This window comes from Prionailurus bengalensis, chromosome D3 (genome assembly GCF_016509475.1).
Source record: "Prionailurus bengalensis isolate Pbe53 chromosome D3, Fcat_Pben_1.1_paternal_pri, whole genome shotgun sequence".
Classification (NCBI taxonomy): domain Eukaryota; kingdom Metazoa; phylum Chordata; class Mammalia; order Carnivora; family Felidae; genus Prionailurus; species Prionailurus bengalensis.
In genome coordinates this window covers 69,153,712-69,172,106 of record NC_057356.1, presented here as the reverse complement: position 1 = coordinate 69,172,106, position 18,395 = coordinate 69,153,712, and the positions used below count along the sequence as shown (strand labels likewise).

At 44.8% G+C, this 18,395-nt stretch overlaps 2 protein-coding genes, 1 long non-coding RNA gene and 3 other non-coding genes across 7 annotated transcripts; 5 read left to right on the top strand and 1 right to left on the bottom strand.

Annotated features, from left to right (window-relative positions):
* The first annotated feature begins 1,503 nt into the window (after positions 1–1,503).
* On the top strand, positions 1,504–5,393 carry RPL17 (ribosomal protein L17). The gene is made up of 7 exons (XM_043558780.1): positions 1,504–1,588; positions 2,353–2,405; positions 2,497–2,537; positions 3,304–3,438; positions 3,680–3,778; positions 4,620–4,811; positions 5,309–5,393. The coding sequence occupies exons 2-7, from the start codon at positions 2,366–2,368 to the stop codon at positions 5,354–5,356; spliced, it is 555 nt and encodes a 184-aa protein (XP_043414715.1). The 5' UTR covers positions 1,504–1,588; positions 2,353–2,365; the 3' UTR covers positions 5,357–5,393.
* Positions 2,204–2,269, top strand: LOC122471075. The gene has a single exon (XR_006294095.1). It is a non-coding gene; the product is annotated as a small nucleolar RNA SNORD58 (small nucleolar RNA).
* On the top strand, positions 2,638–2,702 carry LOC122471074. Its single transcript, XR_006294094.1, has one exon. It is a non-coding gene; the product is annotated as a small nucleolar RNA SNORD58 (small nucleolar RNA).
* Positions 3,529–3,593, top strand: LOC122471073. Its single transcript, XR_006294093.1, has one exon. It is a non-coding gene; the product is annotated as a small nucleolar RNA SNORD58 (small nucleolar RNA).
* A 961-nt stretch (positions 5,394–6,354) lies between the features above and the next one.
* On the top strand, positions 6,355–11,783 carry CD3H18orf32 (chromosome D3 C18orf32 homolog). 2 transcript variants are annotated; one of them, XM_043558781.1, is made up of 3 exons: positions 6,355–6,485; positions 9,852–10,041; positions 11,070–11,783. In XM_043558781.1, exons 2-3 carry the CDS (start codon positions 9,877–9,879, stop codon positions 11,133–11,135), a joined length of 231 nt encoding a protein of 76 aa, XP_043414716.1. In that variant the 5' UTR covers positions 6,355–6,485; positions 9,852–9,876; the 3' UTR covers positions 11,136–11,783. The 2 variants fall into 2 exon arrangements, with proteins under 2 accessions (XP_043414716.1, XP_043414717.1); XM_043558782.1 differs by lacking the exon at positions 6,355–6,485 and adding an exon at positions 8,022–8,046.
* Positions 11,784–12,124: 341 nt separating this feature from the next.
* On the bottom strand, positions 12,125–15,778 carry LOC122470759. The gene is made up of 2 exons (XR_006293987.1): positions 15,668–15,778; positions 12,125–12,319 (listed from the first exon to the last, which is right to left on the bottom strand). It is a non-coding gene; the product is annotated as an uncharacterized LOC122470759 (long non-coding RNA).
* Between the last annotated feature and the right edge of the window lie 2,617 nt (positions 15,779–18,395).

The window sequence follows — 18,395 nt, the reverse complement described above, 5'->3', positions numbered from 1 at the left end:
AAAAAAAATCACCATTTTTAACTCCAGCGGAAATAATGGATATAGGTAAATAATTTCAACGGCTGCTAAAGCCATTAGGTGAAAAGCTGATGTCGAACTTTATAAAGAAGGGATAAGAGCTACAACTCCTGAACTCACTTACCCATCTTAACATCAGTACAAATGAGACAATCAGATGACATTATGTGCATTCTGATAGGATGCAAGGGGAAATACCACCTACACAATATCACTTATGAAGTTTTCTTGCCCCTGGTATTGAACTGAATCTAATCAAGCTTCAAGATATAATTCTAGGAAACTTGAACGATAAGGGTACTTTAGGTTTCAAGTATTTGACCCCCAGACCTGCTGCGAAATATGTCCGGAAAGCTGTTTGATACTTGGGGCTAGTTAAGGCAAGAGATGTGGAATGGAAACCTTAGTTTGGGCATTCTCAGCCTCTGCTGGAAGCCATGTGAGGGATGGGAACTACGGAGGAAAGACTGTGGAATCCATCATCTGGCAATGGAAGTGGACTCCAGGAGAGGGACCTAGGACTGAGGTCTCTGGAATTGAGGTCAAGAAACCAAGAGTGCTTAGAGCATTGTCCAGACTTCTTTCACTTAGAGTTCAAATTTGCCTGGAGTGACAGTGCTTTGAAAGAGAAGACCCAGTCAGAGGAAGACAGATATCATATATTCTCATTCATAGGTGGAACTTGAGAAACATAACAGAAGACCATGGGGGAAGGAAAGGGGGAAAAATAGTTACAAACAGAGAGGGAGATCATAAGAGACTCTTAAATACAGAGAACAATCTGAGGGTTGATGGGCTGCTGGGGGAGAGGGTAAAATGGGTGATGGGCATTGAGGAGGACACTCGCTGGGATGAGTACTGGTTATCGTATGTAAGCGATGAACCACGGGAATCTACCCCCAAAACCAAGAGCACGCTGTACACACTTTTGTTAGCCAATTTGACAACAAATTATATTTAAAAGAAAAACAAAACAAAAAAAGAAATAGAAGACCCAAAGTGCTAACACCACCAATGGCCGAGAGGGAATAAGCAGATAGATGACTTGGGTGAGGAAGAAAGGGAAGATAGTGCCCAAGGGTTTTTTCTGCACCGGAAGATCTAGAAGTGGCACTCTTCAGTAGAACTGATTGGGTGGTATTCCCCTCCAGAGAATTCTCTGATTACCATAATTACGACCCATCCTTTACATCTTCTTAATTGTCCATTTACCTACCACTTTTAGGGGTACATGATCACATAATCAAATCTAACAAATGTTGATGAATAAGTGTCTCATCTATACCTAGTAATATGTGATCCTGTGCTAGAATTACAGACCTGTTCTTAATTGACTGATATTTAAAATCCATAACTTTATTTCTGGATATCAAAAAAGGAGAATTTTGAGACACTCCCTAAGAAGGCAATTCGTTTCCAGATCTTCTCAAATATATCCCACATTCCCTTTCTCTTAGCGCTCCGCCTATCTTCAAATCACGTTCTTCAGGCTGGAGATCTCGCGAGAGGTCGAGTGCGCATGAATTCTCCCAGGAGCCACCGCTCTTCCTCTTCCCGTAAGCGGCCTGAGGTGAGTGATTGTTTGCTGTCTCTCTCCAAGAGCTGAATCCTCCAGTTATCGCCGCCATCCGGGCCTCGGTGGCGCTGATGGCTATGCCCGCGGGAGGAAGCCTCCTGCGGCTACTGATTCTTCGCTGAAGGCGATGTCCCTCTGTGCAGGGGGACGTGTCGGAGCAGAAAGCCGCGATGGGCGGGAATGGGGGTGGAACGGGTACCGGCGGCCTGTCGTCAGTGCCGTTTCCGACTCCCGAGGGCCAGTGTGTTGCGGTGAGTGCTGGCCGCGACGCGGCGCGTGTGTGGCTGCAACGAGAAAGTTTGGGGGAATAAAAGTGAAGTTGGGTTGAGGCGTCACTTACCCATTTGAACGAGTGTTTCAAGTTCGATGGCGCTTAACCTAATAGCCCAAAAGCACCTGGGAAGATGGCATCACCTTCTATGGGGAGGGAGCGTGCAGAGGGTTGTAGACGAGCATTCTGCGGTGCCGTTGCGTGGAGTCCTTCTACTCCTGAGGGATCCAGAGTGGGGTTGAGACAGGCCACGTTCTCCTTCAGAGGGGAAAAGGGCTCATGAGGTCCGAGTCCCTAGTAGATGGCAGCGGGGAAGAAAGCTCTGGAGAAAAGGATGGCTGCGATGATGGCATTTCTTAGGACACCTTTGGATTAACCGTGAAAACAACTACTTTCTGAGCGGCTGTCGGTAGCATTTAATATGTATTTAAACTGCATCGGTGACTGTAAATGTGTGTTGACGGAATTTCCTCCTGATCCCTTCCAGGTGATCTCTGAAAATGGTTCGCTATTCACTTGACCCGGAAAACCCGACAAAATGTAAGTGAACCGGAAGAGATCTAAATTCCTTACCTTGGGGTAAGAGGAATCCTAAGACAACCCAAAATTAACCAAAACTTTTATTTTTCAGCATGCAAATCAAGAGGTTCAAATCTTCGTGTTCACTTTAAGGTATGTGAATCCTCATATATGTTCTGAAAGGGTTGTGCCACATTGTTCCAGTGTTTTGGTTTTTTTTTTTGTTGTTTGTTTTACCATTCTAAAAAGGTGGCTGCAGTGATGCGTTTCTTAGGACACCTTTGGATTTACCATGAAAACTAATCAGTTCTGAGCAGTCACCTTTGAGGCATCGAGTCTGTAATGATCAATCATATAATGAGCACTTTGATTTGTGGAATTGCGTGAGATGACCAGAGATCTATTGGAGAACTTGGTGTAGAGATCAAGATAACAAGACCCTTAACATGGTTACAAGATGATGGTGTTAAAGCATTATAGTTAGGGGGCGCCTGGGTGGCTCAGTCAGTGAACATCCGACTTTGGGTCACGTCATGATCTCTCAGTTCCCAGGTTCAAGCCTCAGGTCGGGCTCCGTGCTGACCGTTCAGAGCCTGGAGCCTGCTTCAGATTCTGTGTCTTCCCTCTCTCTCTGCCCCTCCCATCTCATGTTCTTTTCTCTCAAAAATAAACATTTAAAATTTTTAAAAAATAAAACCTATTACACTTAATAGAGGTTTGGGGTTTGTTTTTCCCTGACTTCCAAGTCTCCCTGGCTTTTAATCACAGACGTTTTTTTTTTTTTCTAATATTCCCTCCCCTTTAAAGAACGGGAAATCTTTTGTTGATGTATGTTGACATTTTAAACAATTTCGTGTTTACTTCAGAAATTGTTACTCTTTCACATCGTTAAGTCACAGTTTATTCTGTTTATACTTAGAACACACGGGAAACTGCCCAGGCCATCAAGGGTATGCATATCCGAAAAGCCACCAAGTATCTGAAAGATGTCACTTTGCAGAAGCAATGCGTGCCATTCCGACGCTACAATGGGGGAGTTGGTAGGTGTGCCCAGGTGAGAGCTCACAGTGGCTGTCTGAAATGACTTTGTAATGGAGAGGGGTCGGGTGGGGTTAGGATCTGCCTGGAATCAGGTTCTTTCTGGTTGCTGGGATGACCATCTTAGGACACCTTTGGATTAACCATGAAAAAAAAACTGTTCTGAGCAACCTTAGTGTTGGATTAAAAATCATATTGGTTGTCACACTGATTAAAATGAGGGGAAATGACTAACGCGTTCCTTGGATTCCTTTCAGGCCAAACAGTGGGGCTGGACACAGGGTCGGTGGCCCAAAAAGAGTGCCGAATTTTTACTGCACATGCTTAAAAATGCAGAGAGTAATGCTGAACTTAAGGTACCTAAACCATTGACTTTTATTTATTTATTTAGAGAGCTAGAGAGTGCACATGCGGGGGAGGGGCAGAGAGGGGGACAGAGGATCTGAAGTGGGCTCTGCTGACAGCAGAGCGCGGTGTGGGGTGAACTCCCAACAAACTGCAAGATCGTGACCTGATCCAAAGTTGGACACTCAACTGAGCCACCCAGGCACCCCAACATCTTTATTTATATGCATATAACTTGGATTGTTATTCAATTGTTGCTATTGTCCAGATTTGTTTCTTTGACTGTCTTGTTTTCTCAGTAACTGAAATTTCCCATTCGTTTTTTTAAATCTCTACCTCCCAATTTCCAGAAGACCAAAATTTTGTGTGTGAAGATCTTCAGAAGCATGATCCACTCCCCTTCATGACTTTTAGGGAGGCCCCTTACAAGCTGCATATAGCGCTGAGTTTTTTGGTTGTTTTTTTTTAATGTTTATTTTTGAGACAGACAGAGCATGAGTGGGGGAGGGTCAGAGAGAGAGGGAGACACAGAATCTGAAACAGGCTCCAGGCTCTGCACTGTCAGCACAGAGCCCAACGCAGGGCTCAAACTCACGGACCGTGAGATCATGACCTGAGCCGAAGTCAGACGCTTAACCGACTGAGCCACCCAGACGCACCCTGCCCTGAGTTTTAATAGTTATTTAGATTTAAGGAAGGACCCTTAGAATAAAGGTGAAAGCAAAAAAATGTTTGACAGGCTATTTGAAGTCTTAAGGTTTGCCTTGCAAAGATGGGGACTTGATTTTCCAGTGATAAGGTTTGTGGTGTTGAGATAAAGATGTCAATTTGATTTTGTTCGTCTCTTCCCAGGGTTTAGATGTAGATTCTCTGGTCATTGAGCACATCCAGGTGAACAAAGCCCCCAAAATGCGGCGTAGAACTTACAGGGCTCATGGTCGGATTAACCCATACATGAGCTCTCCCTGCCACATTGAGATGATCCTTACTGAAAAAGAGCAGATTGTTCCTAAACCAGAAGAGGAGGTTGCACAGAAGAAAAAGGTAAATTACTCACTGTTACTTAGTCATTGATCGGTTTTGTGTATGATTGATAGTGCCTTTTTGTATATACATATATCAGCACTGTATAATTATCTGCTGATGGCCCCACCTGAATTTTTATAGCGACTTAAAATGCAACATGTGCAAAAAACGGGCCCCTCCGTCCTCCCCAAACTAATAAGCTTGTTTGCAGTAAATGATCCCATTCAGTTCTTTAAGCCGGGAACCTGGGAGTGATTCTAGATTCCCCGCCCTTCAGCCTAACTAACTTCTGTTGGTTTAATTTCTTACATACTGTCTTCCGTTCTTTTTGCCACTTAATCACATGGTCTCCCTGTCTCCAGTCTTCAGCACAAACTCCCCTGCTTACTTTTTCTCCTGTCACTCCCCCCGTGCCATTTGTCTATGCCAGAGGAATTCCCTTTACCTCTTCCTTTTAAGATGTAGTGCAAACTTCTCCAGGAAACTTGTAACAGCCTTTTTTTTTCTTTCCCCAGATATCCCAGAAGAAACTGAAGAAACAAAAACTTATGGCCCGGGAGTAAATTCTGCATGAAATACATGCAAATAAAAGTAAAAACAATGCTGGTTGTCTTTGTTATTAAACGTATTACAAGTATCCTCACAAAATGGATCAAATGGGTTTTCTTCTGATTAGAATTAGAAACTGATTATTCTGTTAGCCCTGTGCCACTAATTTTGATTTGGAAACAGGCTGTTTTGAATTACTTGGTGCTACCTTGCATAAAATGGAATCTGAGTATGGGGCTATTTCTGAATTTTTTTCCAACCACTTTTATTGAGACTTAACACCTACTCACCCAAACACGATTCAGTTGATGGCTTTTATTATATTACACATCTGTCACCGGGCAAATCTTTGTGGGCATTTTCATTATCCCAAGAGGAACCTTACCTAACCCGATCCAGCCTTGAGCAACTACTAACATGGATGTATAGATTTTCCTCTTTTGGACATTTCATGCGAATGAGTTGACAGTATGTGGTCTTTTGTCACTGGCTTTAATTTTGCATAGTGTTTTGTGATAAAGCAAGTCTATTTTTTGACAAATAGGTATGCATCGTATAAACTACTAATGTTTGGACCCCTTTTTTAAGCTATTGTGGGTAGTGCAGCTGAAACTACAAGCTTGTGTGGGCGTGTCCTCATTTCTCTTGGGTCTGTACCAAAAGTGGATTTCCTGGATTTCGCCTGTCGTGCTGTTTACAGTCCCAACTGCAGTCTGTGAGGGTCCAATAAGCACTTAAAGCAACTTCGTGTTAATTCCCTGAGTCTCCGACCCTTTTAACTGGTACAGTGAAGTTTGGTCACAACAGCGTTCGGTAACAGCCTGGTCCTTACACGCAAGTGGAGTGACCTCTATGGCGGTGAACCACCGGCACCCGCCGTTTCCGGAACAACGTTTTGGATTCTGTTCGAGTGTCCGGGACAGCTGACTCCCCGACTCCCTTGAGCGCAGGGTTTGCGCTTGAGGTGCCGGCGCCGGAAGTCAGGGCGCGCGTCCGCCTGGGCGTCACCGCTACGTCCTGCGCGTCCTCAGCCTGACGCAGGCGCGCCTTTGTCGGCCCCTTTTGCGGTGCCCATTGGCTCGGCGGCAGCACGTCCCTCCCTCCGGAAGTGCGGACATTTCCACTTGGACCCGGTGGACGCGGGTGAGCGGTGCCCGGTGGGCTGGGGCTTTCGGCTGCGGGTTCGGGGCGGGGGTGCGCGCGGGGGGTCCCTGGTGCCGTCTGGCCGCTTCGCAGGCTCCAGCCCGGGTGGTGCTGAGCGAGCCCCACCCGCCTGCAGTTGGCCTGCGCCGGGCACCCCGCGGCCCGCCTGCGCTCTCCCGGGATACCCCGCTTCGCCCTCCAGACGCGCGCCTCTGCCTCCTGCCCTCCCCTCGCCGTTACCTCCTCCGTCCGCGGCCGCCCGCCTCTCCCTTTCCATATGTCCGTGTATCCTCTTCCTTGGCCTGCACTGTCGGCTTCACTTCGCTCTCTTGTCTTCACCACCGTTCGCTCGTATCCTGTCCTGTCTTTTGTCGTTGTCTTTGAATCAGCCCGTCCCGTAGAACGATGTGCCAAACGGGGTTACCTGAAGGGAGGTGGCGTTCCGACACGGTACCTGCCAGATTTCTAACAGAGCCTCAGCCTTTTCCTCTGTAGTCCGTCGTCTTGGACTAAGCCGAATGAAAGCGAATTCCTCTCCTCCGACAGTTTAAATGCGTTTTGCCCGCTTTGCTGGAATATCCGAGAACTGGCTTCATGAAAGTAGAGTGATAATCATCTTATCAGTTTGTCATAGCCAATTTCTAGACCTTCCTAAGCCACAGTTTCCACATGTATGAAGTTCCTCAGAGTGTCATAAAGATTGAGAGATAGGGGCGCCTGGGTGGCTCAGTCGGTTGGGCGGCCGACTTGGCTCAGGTCATGATCTCGCGGTCCGTGAGTTCAAGCCCCGCGTCGGGCACTGTGCTGACAGCTCAGAGCCTGGAGCCTGTTTCGGATTCTGTGTCTCCCTCTCTCTGACCCTCCCCCGTTCATGCTCTGTCTCTTCTCTGTCTCAAAAATAAATAAACATTAAAAAAAAAAAATTAAAAAAAAAAAAAGATTGAGAGATAAAATACAGTAGTTTCATTATGAAGAGAGCTAAACGGTTTTATAAAAGCCATGTTTGTGACATAAGCGATTGGTAGTACTTGCTCTTGAGAGTTTCTTTAAGACAATAATTAGGAGTAGGTAAAGATGAATCTGTGATGGGCTGCCGGTCATTAACTGAACCTAGTCCTAGGAGCACTGTCTGTTGTTTCAAAGGGTTTAAGTTGGTCTTGAAGGCTTGGTAGGAGGGGAATAACTTGATCATTGTATTTTTGTTAGGGGAGAAAGCAAGAGTATTGAGGTAGGAAACCAGAATTGGGAATTCTGATCTTAACCAACTCTAGTTACTATTTGCCCTTGCGTGAACTTTGGACAGGTTGCAGCTTTTGGATCTGGGTTTGTTGTTGGGGGTGGGGCGCGGGGGGGGGGGGGGGTAGGTTCCGGGTTTTTTTTGTGGTAACAAGGCTTAGAAGGCACCTAACCCATTCACACACTCTTCTGGCCTTTGTATTCGTTATTAACATATCTAATCCATCTGCATCCGGTGAGAGAGGCTATTGTCCTAATTGTCCACTGGAAGGAATCAAGATCAGACTCCTTGGATAATTTGCCCAAGGACACCGATTCGAAAGTGGTGAGAACAGGTCTCATATTCTGGCAGCTGCCAACCAGTCTGCTTTGCTTAGTAGGCTGTGGTGTAAGAGTGCAAGACCTAAAAACCACATCCCTTCAGACCAAATTCAGAAGGTCTATGGCCAAAAATAATGATTGCTTGGTAAATGCTGAAAAAGGCTCAGTGCTCGGTTTGGGTTTTCTCATCAGAAAATATGTTCTTTAAAACTTCGGAACAAAATAGTTGGGTAAATTCTTATAACGTTACTTTAATTTGACCAGAGGACTGTCTCAAAGAATGTAGCTATGAATCCTTTGTAAAATAGCTGATCGTTCCTTGATGTACATTTATGTTAACTTGTTTATAGCTCTTGTAATTCATTTCAAAGCCACATTCAGATTGGGTTGTCTGTACTGCTGCTTACTTGTATTGTGAATAATTTTAAATCACCTTAGTGTAGTCATTGTGCCGATTCATTTGCCAGCAAGTACTACCTGATTTGCAATATTTTGAAATAAGTTTTTTGGGGGGTTTATTTTGAGAGAGCGAGAGAGTGAGCATGGGTAGGGGAGAGGCAGAGAGGGAGAGAGAGAGAATCCCAAGCAGGCTCCGAGCTGTTAGTGCAGAGCCTGCAAACCCTGAAATCATGACCTGAGCCAAAATCAGGGGACATTTAACCAACTGAGCCACCCAGGTGCCTCCAAAATAGGAAATTTTAGCGTTCTGAACTATTAGTTTTCTGCACTGTTCTGAAGCTTGTTAGTGTTTCATGCCTACTTTAAGGGATTAAAAATTCTTGTAAATTTAAAGTCTTTGGTTCAGTAGTATATTATGGAAGTAGTGTTGTTGGTTTTGAGAAATTTCAAGATTTCTAATTAAGGAAATTCGAGGTATTAATTTTTTTTGAAATGGACAATTTACTTATAATGATAATAATACCGCATATTTTTTTTTTCTCAGCATACTTTAATTGCTATTAAAAAGAAAAAGGCAGGGGAGCCTAGGTGACTCAGTCAGTTAAGTGTCTGACTTCAGCTCAGGTCGTGATCTCACAGTTCCTGAGTTCAAGCCCCGTGTCGGGCTCTGCGCTGACAGCTCAGAGCCTGGAGCCTGCTTCAGATTCTGTGTCTGCGGCTCTCACTGCCCCTTCCCCACTCACGTGCACTCGCGCCCTCTCCCTTTTTCAAAAATAAATAAACATTAAAAAAAAAGAGAGAGAGAGAGCAAATCTATCAATGGAGAGTTGTTGCCTGGGAAAGTCCAGCTGATTTGCAGCCCAGAGGTCTTCCAAAGTGAGTCCTTAGCGAATTCCGTGTTAGAAGATTTGCCCTTAGCCTTGGAGTTTTCGCTGGTCAATATTGTCAGTTTCTGAAGATGATTAGGCCCTGGGAGTTAATTCCCACCAAACTGGAATAGAAGTCATAATTAATGCTCCATGTCTTTGAGCCTACTTTTCTTTGTATGGAAATGGCAAGGGTACTCCATCTCACTGGATTTTTTGAGGATTACATAGTTAATAAATGCAAAGGGCCTAACTGCCTGGTACCCAGCAACTAACTGGTGTTTTTCCTTTATCACATTTATGGTTGGGAAAAAGTGACTGAAGAGGCCTGGAGACGGGAGCCTCACTATTATTTTTATTCTGTCTGCACCTGTTACTCCTTCACAGAAAGTAGCATTTTATTGAATAGACTTGTGCTTTTCGCTAATTAATGATTTAAGTTTTTCCTTTAATGTAGAACTGGTCCTGTCCAGTATCTTAACCTAGGTAAGTTCCTTGCGTCGTTCGTGTCTGCTAACCGAACTTGTGTTTTCACGTGTGCCAGCACTTCGGGACCCCAGCCTGGGAGGATGGTGTGTATCCCTTGCATCGTCATTCCAGTTCTGCTCTGGATCTACAAGAAGTTCCTGGAGCCGTACATATACCCTCTGCTCTCCCCCTTTGTTAGTCGCATGTGGCCTAGTAAAGCCCTCCGAGAATCCCACGACAAAAACAAAGGCCAAGTAGACTGCAAGGTAGGAACACGAAGATACCTTGAATGAGGGCGGGTGAGGGGAGTGGTACAGTCAAGGTAAAATACGTGGCTTTGAAAAGGCAAGCTCTTGGAACCAGAAGCTTCCTTAATGTGCCTTTTTTTTTTTTTTTTTTAATGTTTGTTTATTTGTGAGAGAGAGACAGGCAGAGCATGAGTAGGGGAGGGGCATAGAAGGAGACACAGAATCTGAAGCAGGCTCCAGACTCTGTCAGCACAGAGGCCAGTGCAGGGTTCAAACCCATGGACCACTAGATCATGACCTGAGGCAGTTGGCTGCTTAACCGACTGAGCCACCCAGGCGCCCCTTCCTTAATGTGTCTTAATTTCTTTGTTTAAAATAAGGGGTTTGGGGTGGTTTTAAAGTAACTAACATTTGGTTTGAACTAAGGTTTTAAACTGGACTTCTGGTCAGTGCATTTATGTCTTGATTTTAAGCCATGATAGTAACCAATATTTCTTAGCTGGTAAGAATAATAGTAAATAGCTAATGGATGAGAAGAGATGATATTAAAATATGCCAGTTTCATTGATTGATAACTTGGGTAAGAGATTTAGTTGGAAGGATCATAGAAATTAAAGCAAAAAAAAAAAAAAAAAAAAAACCCACACACACAAAAAGGGGCACCTGGGTGGCTCAGTTGAGCATCTGACTTTGGCTCAAGTCGTGACCTCACAGTTCGTGAGTTCAAGCCCCACGTCGGGGTCTGTGCTGACAGCTCAAAGCCTGCTTTGGATTCTCCATCTCCCTCTCTCTCTCTGCTGCCCTTCCCCAAATAAACTAAAAAAGAAAAAAAATTATTTTTTAAAATGAATATTTGGACAACTCTGTTTTTAGCCTTGGAGCTTGTTAAGCTCAACTTCAACTGTGTTCTGCACTAATTTAGCTACCCTGCCCATTTCTGGAACCAGGGTTTTTTCATTCTGAAGTTTGTCTGTTTTTAAAGAGAAGATCTCTTAAAATGAGTGTCTTTTTGTTGTACTAATATCTATCATGGTTTTTTATTTTAGGGTGCAGACATGAATGGATTACCAACAAAAGGACCAATGGAAATCTCTGATAAAAAGAAAGACTAAAGTGCTTGTCCCAAAAGATCGCATTGTTTAAAAATGGACCTGATAATATGAAGCACCTTGCTTGTAATTGTCTCTGACCTTTTTCTCTGAGACCAGGATTCCGGATAGATAGCTTAGCTGCTTACCTGATACTGATCAGGAAATACGTGATATTTGTATTTAAGATGTGTTTAGTTAGTTGTATTTAATGATCTCATTCCTGAGTTCCTTTTTCATTAAAGTAGCTTTAATTTCTCTTATTACAGTTATGAAGAAATAAAAGGGTTGTGCCTGTAGACACTGCTACTAAGTCAGTACTCATAAATCCTTGGGCCTCTAGCTTTTGTTCAGGCTCTTTGAATTTGAACAGAGCACGATGTTACTGTGAAACAGTGCAGTGAGACTGTGCAGTGAAAGGAAAGTGTTTGGAGGGATGATGAGGACTTGAAACTTAAAGATACAATTACTGTCTAATACAACAGAGAAGCTTACTCAGGAGGGTAGCAATTACTGCTTATGGCTCTGAGAAAATAGAAAAGACAGGGAAATTGGGGAGACGCCTTTGAGAAATGGAATACCTTTTACAGAAATGTCTAATATACACTAATTCTAATCCTTGTTGCATTCCTTCTATTCTTACGAAGTATATTAAATATTCTGTTTAGCGTGTGGTGTCTTTTTTCTTTTAACGTTTAAATATTTAGTGGGTTGGCCGGTAAGCTCAGCTGGTTAGAGCGTGGTACTGGTAAAGTTTAAATATTTAAAAGGGCCATTTTGTAGCCCATCAAAAAGCAGAATTACAGTGCGACGGCATCTGTATAGTTGTGAAACAACAATTTTTTTTTTTTAAGAGTAGATTGTATCCATTACCGTTGCATAATAAGACACTCCAAAATTGGGTGGTTTTTAACAGGGGACTGGGCAGAGTCCTTTGCTGGTCTGGGTCCCCACATTGTCTTTCTTCCCTGGGCTTCTTCACATTAGTGTCGGGATGTATAAATAGTCAAAGATGATGACCATATCTTTGTATTGGATGTGTGCATTCCCTATGAGTTTAGAAGGAGAAGTTAGAAGGGACTCCTGCCCTTGAAGTCCTCGGTCCTCACTGAGGCTCTGTTAAGCTGTGTGTCAAGTCAGGTCATTGATGCACCCTGGACTTCATCTGATGCAAGGCAGTAGCTTTCAGTTTTTCTCTTCCACCCCACCTGAAGGATAAGAGAGATCCCCTTTAGCGACTGTGTTCAGCTGATTAGGTTTTTTGCACAGGACCCCCCAATGAGGTTTTTTTTTTAAGGTATAAAAACTATTATAAAAATAGATGTAGGGGTGCTTGGCTGGCTCAGTCAGTGGAGTGTGCATCTCTTGATCTTGGGGTTGTAGGTTCAAGCCCCTGCGTTAGGTGTGGAGATTACTTAAAATATTAAAAAAAAAAAAAAAAAAAAAAAAAAAAGCAAAGTTTGTAGTAGGAGAGTTCAAGAGCAAGTTAAATGTTCTTTCTCTGCCTTTATTCCAGCTCCACAGACGTAACCACTGTTAGTTTTTTGTGTAGCTTTCTAGCAACTTCCTTGATATTTTTGTTTTGTTTAAAAAAACTTTTTTAATGTTTATTTTAGAGAAAGAGGGAGAGACAGCGTGAGACACAAAATCTGAAGCAGGCTCCAGGCTCTGAGCTGTCAGTATAGAGCCTGAATGGGGCTCAAAGTCACAAACCGGGAGATCGTGACCTGAGCCGAACTCAGATGCTTAACCGACTGAGCCTCCCAGGCACCCCTTGTTTTCTTTAATGTTTTATTTTACTTTTGAGAGACAGAGTGCTCACGTGAGCAGGGGAGGGGCAGAGAGAGGGAGACAGAGGATCCCAAGCAGGCAGAGAGCCCGATGCGGGGCTCAAACTCCGGAACCACGACATGAAGACCTGAGCCAAAGTCGGACCCTCAACTGACGGAGCCACCCAGGCACCCCCTTAATTTGTTTTTATTAAATATATCACTTTTTAAAAATCATAATATTGCAAGGCGTATAATGTCCCTACTCCCTTCGTCCCCAAAGGCATTACTCATTTAGGTATTGTTGGTCTTCTGTTTATCGCCACGTTAATAAATAATAACATACGTGCTGCTGTCTTTGGAGCTATTAACTCTTACTTTCTGCCATGGTTGAGCTCAAGCTATCTTACACTGCAAGTCCCACTGCTTCTCCCGCACATCCTAATTTGTTTTCTGAATTTGGGTTGTCACTAGTATTTATAGCATCCTGAGTGCGCCAGATGTCTTCCATTTGCCCCTCCAAATCTGCTGCCTTTGCCCTACTCTGCTGCCCAGGAAACGGTATGAACTACATCAACAGACTTCTGGTCTCTAAGATTCTGCTGGGTTTAGCCAGTGGAGATCTATCGCAGGGGGAAGGGGAAGGAAGGAAGAAGGGCGGTCCGGGTATTTATTCCCTTGGCTGCCTCCCTTGAGGGCTCTTTAGGTCAATTCTGTCCCTCAACCAAAAGTCCCTGTGCCTCAAACTGGCCAACTGCACGTTTTCAGTTTCCATTAACTTCTCCCACACCTTGTCCTTTGGGGCTGATAGGGGTGATAGCATCTCTTAACTACGGGCTGTGGGTCACTGCATTATCTCGAGTGCCTTCTGCTTTCTGGGACACTAACAACGAGCACGCAGGAACCACCACTGGGTAGCGTGTGCTGCAGTCATCGTCCCCCCCCCCCCCCCCCCCCCCCCCCCCCCCCCCCCCCCCCCCCCCCGCCTTCAGTGTTTGACTCACATCATCACAAGGGCAAGTACGGGACAAGTAATATACTTTGAGGGGTGCCCGGGTGGCTCAGTTGGTTAAGCGTCCGACTCTCAGTTTCAGCTCAGGTCATGATCTCATGGTTGGTGAGCTCAAGCCCCGTGTCAGGCTCTGTGCTGACAGCTCGGAGCCTGGAGCCTGCTTTGGATTCTGTGTCTCCCTCTCTCTGCCCCACCCCAGCTCATGCTCTGACTCTCTCTCTGGCAAAAATAAATATTAAAAGATTTTTTTTTTTAATAAGATATTTTGAGAAATCACATTCACAACTTGTCACAGTATAATTGTTCTGTTTCATTATTAATCTCTTACTGTGTCTAATTTATAAATTAAACTTTGTCATAGGTATGCATGTGTAGGAAACAATAGTACATATGGGGTTCAGTGCTATCCACTGTTCCAGGCATCCACTGTGGGGCTCGGGGCGTATCACCCACAGATGCGAAGGAACTACGGTAGCATGCTGTGTTTCCTTTCACAACAAGCACGGCTTTCCTAGAGTTGTAAATTACCTTTTTTCTCCCTATGCACTTCCTTTCCTGACTAGTTGTTGCCGAGGCCTGGTGCCCAGGGGCAGTTCTTGGGACTTGCTACCGCTCCTGGATCCCACACCCCACATCTTCCTCTCTCTCGGTTTTCTCTCTCATTTTTTCTGAAGCACACCGTTTTTCTCATTCAATACTCTCAGAGGTTGAGTATGGGTACTTTTTGTAAAGTTCTCCCCAGTCATCCCAGTTCATGTAAACTCACGTTCCCAAGAATTGCTGGTCTTCCGAGGCCCTTTCCCTCTAACAGTGTCACACTCCAGCACTGATTCCCAGTCGTGTGTCTTACATACTAGTAAAACGTTCTTAAAAAGGTTGAGGGGACTGGGGCGCCTGGGTGGCTCAGTTAAGCGTCCAACTTCAGCTCAGGTCATGATCTCGCGGTTTGTGAGTTCGAGCCCTGCATCGGGCTCTGTGTTGACAGCTCAGAGCCTGGAGCCTGTTTCGGATTCTGTGTCTCCCTCTCTCTCTCTGCTCCTCCCCCGTCCATACTGTGTCTCTCTCTCTCTCAAAAATAAATAAATGCTAAAAAAAAAAAAAAAAAAGGTTGAGGGGACTGATACACAGTTGACATTTTTATTTGGCCAACCAAGAGTATTTTAAGAAGCTATAATGTTTTATCACCATTATTTCAGAAAAGACATTTTGACACTAAAAGGATGAAGAAGAACAGGAGAATAAAGGAAAACAATAGCCCGTCAGTTTGAATACATTTATGAAAAATGTTTTTACGGAAACTTCACACTAATTTTGTCCACATTTTTCTTCTTTTTATAGTTGGTTGGTGAAAACTTATCACCCACCTTAGACAGGATTTGGTAACCATTGTTCTATACCACACCAGTGTTCTCTTGTCCCCAAATATCAGTCCTATCTATCATGTTTCAAGATTGCCTTTCTAGTAAAAGCTAGAAAGCCCTGAAAAGGTGCTTTAAACGACCTTATCAAACAGTTAAGCCACCACTCCACTCCCACACATAGTGACCCAATGGAGGGTTTGGAGATTTTGGTCCCTGCTCTCCTGTGCTCTTTCCTCTGGATATCCTGATTCCCATTCTCCATACAATGGCAGGACAGCACAGACTGGGGCCTAAATCCCTTAGGCTCATAGCTTCTGGGAGATTCACTTTGCCTAATGAGCCCAGCAGTCTCATTATTGTATAATTATATCTTTCTACCAAACATGATCTAGTGTGTGTTAAAACAACACTTACCTAATTTGGCTCATTTGTGCCAATAAATTCTAACCGTGTCCTCTGAAATCGGTTACATTTCTTCAAGTCTTCTTTGGATTAGTTGGTTGTACCCAGTGTTATGGATTGAATTATGGCACGCAGCCTCCCACGCAATTTTTATGTTGAAGCCCTAACCCCCAGAACCACAAAATGTGACCCTATTTGCAAATAGGGTCATTGCAGATGGGATTAGTTCAAATGAAGTCGTTAGGGTGGATCCTAATCCAGTATGACTGGTATTCTTATAAAAAGGAAATTTGGACACACGCACACACACCCGTGCAGAGAGAACACAACGAGAAGAGAAAGGCAGAGATCGGGTGACCCTTCTACAAGCCGAGGAACTCCAAAGGTTGCCAGGAAACCACCGGATGCTAGCTGGAAGGCCTGGAACAGAATCTCCCTCACGGCCTCTGAAAGAGCCAGCTCGGCCGACACCTTGATTTTGGACTTGGCGCCTCAAGAACTTCAAGACAATAAATTCTCTATTGTTTAAATCACCCGATTTGTGGTACGTTGTCACAGCAGCCCTGAATAACACGCCCAGGCATTGTAGTCCACCTTAGTTGGAAAGACAAAATAACCCTGAAGGAATCAGCGTGGACCTTCACGAGTACCGGTGGTGTCGGTAAAGAGAGCCCTTGAGACGGCCTTGAGACTTCCCGTGAGCAGGTGTGAGCTCTACAGCCAGACCGCCTGGGTTCGAATCGCCACTGGCCAGTTTTGTGGTGTGAGGAAGTCTGGGTACCTATTCTGGAGGGTCATAAAGCCCATTGAGTTAATGCACCTGAAACTTTAGAACAGTGCCTGGCATGGGTAGCTGCTTTCCAGACTAATTCATTGAGTAATATTAATTTGTGACTCCTCCTGACTTGTCCCCAGCAGGAAGGAGACTGTGATGACGGCATAGTGCCCTCCCCCCGCCCCCCCCCCCCCCCCGGGTTTCTCCAGCAGCAGAGCGGTGGTCGCCTCCTCTCAGGAGGAAAGCTGGCAGGAGCTGTGGTGGTCTGGCTGGCCCAAGCCTTTCTCCCAAGGCTTAGCTTCAGAGCTCAGGATAAGTAAGGAGAGATGAACAGGAACCCTGTAGGCATGGCACAGATGTGTAGCTGAGCTACTGGTGGGGGTGGAGGGAATGGAGGGGTAATTGCGTAGCCTCTCGCTTGGCCAAGCAACTCCCTGGAACTGTGTAGTCACTGCCTTTTGGGCATTCGACACTCTCCGTGGCAGGCGTCTGGCTGACTGCTAACAGCTGGCATCGTTGCGAAAATGGTCCGTCCCATCATCAGCTTACTGGCTGTGTGTCCTTGTCCGAATCCTCATGCGTCCGGGGCACTCAGTCCCTCATCTCTCAAATGAAGGGACTTGACTGATTGCCAATGTTCCTTCCCAGTTGTCCTTTTGACTACCTGTTTACCCAAGACCCAGCTCGAACACAGGTAGAGGGATTGGCATCTCATTTTTCTTCCAAGTGGACCATTTCGCTATCAGTAAGCCAACGTCCAGTTAACAAACTATTGTGAAGTCCGAGTCATTGGTTTCCGAGTCATCAGTTTCTACACTAACCCTTTCTCATAGGGTTGTTGGGGGAGTTAAATAAAATAACAGTGCACAGCTCACGGCAACGAGCCTGTGATGTGAATTGTTAATTATGAGTCCTGGTACTCTTGTCAGAAAGTTCTTTGGTGGAGCTAAAATCTGCATCCTATAACTTCAGACCTTTGGTCCGTTTGGCACTCTGGGACAACATAAAACAAGTCTGGTCATGCCTCCTGAGAGCAGTTATAACAACGAGTCTTAGTCTCGCTGTTCATACTCAGTTCCGCCAGGCATGCCACATCTGACATGATTTCCAGACCTCTCACCATCCTGATTGCCCTGTCCAGATGATCCAGTTCTGGTTAATCTATACTTCTCTTCAGAGGGATGCCTGGGGACTGGCAACGACAACATGTGAGTTGAGTACCATCTGGATTACGCAGGTGAAATCACATTTATTACAAAAGGCATGCTAACTGCATTACTTAATTCTCATCGCAACGATGAGATGTGAGGGGAGTATTCCTGTCTCCTCTTTACAGAGAAGAAAACGAGGCTCCGAGGAGTCAAGTAGCTGTGATGCACTGTGTGTTTGTGTTCTCCTAAAAGTCCTATCGTTAAACTAACCCTACCTGGGGTGACAGTAGGAGGCGGGGCCTTTGTAGGTAGTTAGATTTCAATAAGGTCATGAGGGTGGAGCCTCCATGATGGCTGTTTTCATTAGAAGAAACTGGAGCCCTAGCGACATCTGGGTGGCTTAGTTGTTTAAGTGTCAGACTTCGGCTCAGGTCATGATCTCATGGTCTTTGAGTCTGAGCCCGGTGTCGGGCCCTGTGCTGACAGCTCGGAGCCTGGAGTCTGCTTCGGATTCTGTATCTCCTTCTCTCTCTGTCCCTTCCCCGCTGTCTCTTTCTTTCAAAAATGAATAAACATAAAGAAAGAAAGAAAAGAAAGAAAGAAAGAAAGAAAGAAAGAAAGAAAGAAGAAAGAAAGAAAGAAAGAAAGAAAGAAAAAAAAAGAAAGAAAGAAAGAAAGAAAGAAAGAAAGAAAGAAAGAAAGAAACTGGCACTCTTTCTCCACCATGTGAGGATACGATGAGAAGATGCTTCTGATCTTGGACTTCCCACCTTCCGAACTGTGAGAAGTAATTGTCTATTGTTTAAGTCCCCCA

Coding starts and splice junctions, on each gene's coding strand:
- CD3H18orf32 (XM_043558781.1), top strand. CDS start 9,877: ATGGTGTGTATCCCTTGCATCGTCATTCCAGTTCTGCTCTGGATCTAC. Junction 10,042..11,069: donor AAGGCCAAGTAGACTGCAAG/GTAGGAACACGA, acceptor TTTTTATTTTAG/GGTGCAGACATGAATGGATT.
- RPL17 (XM_043558780.1), top strand. CDS start 2,366: ATGGTTCGCTATTCACTTGACCCGGAAAACCCGACAAAAT. Junction 2,406..2,496: donor CCCGGAAAACCCGACAAAAT/GTAAGTGAACCG, acceptor TTTATTTTTCAG/CATGCAAATCAAGAGGTTCA. Junction 3,439..3,679: donor GAGTTGGTAGGTGTGCCCAG/GTGAGAGCTCAC, acceptor GATTCCTTTCAG/GCCAAACAGTGGGGCTGGAC.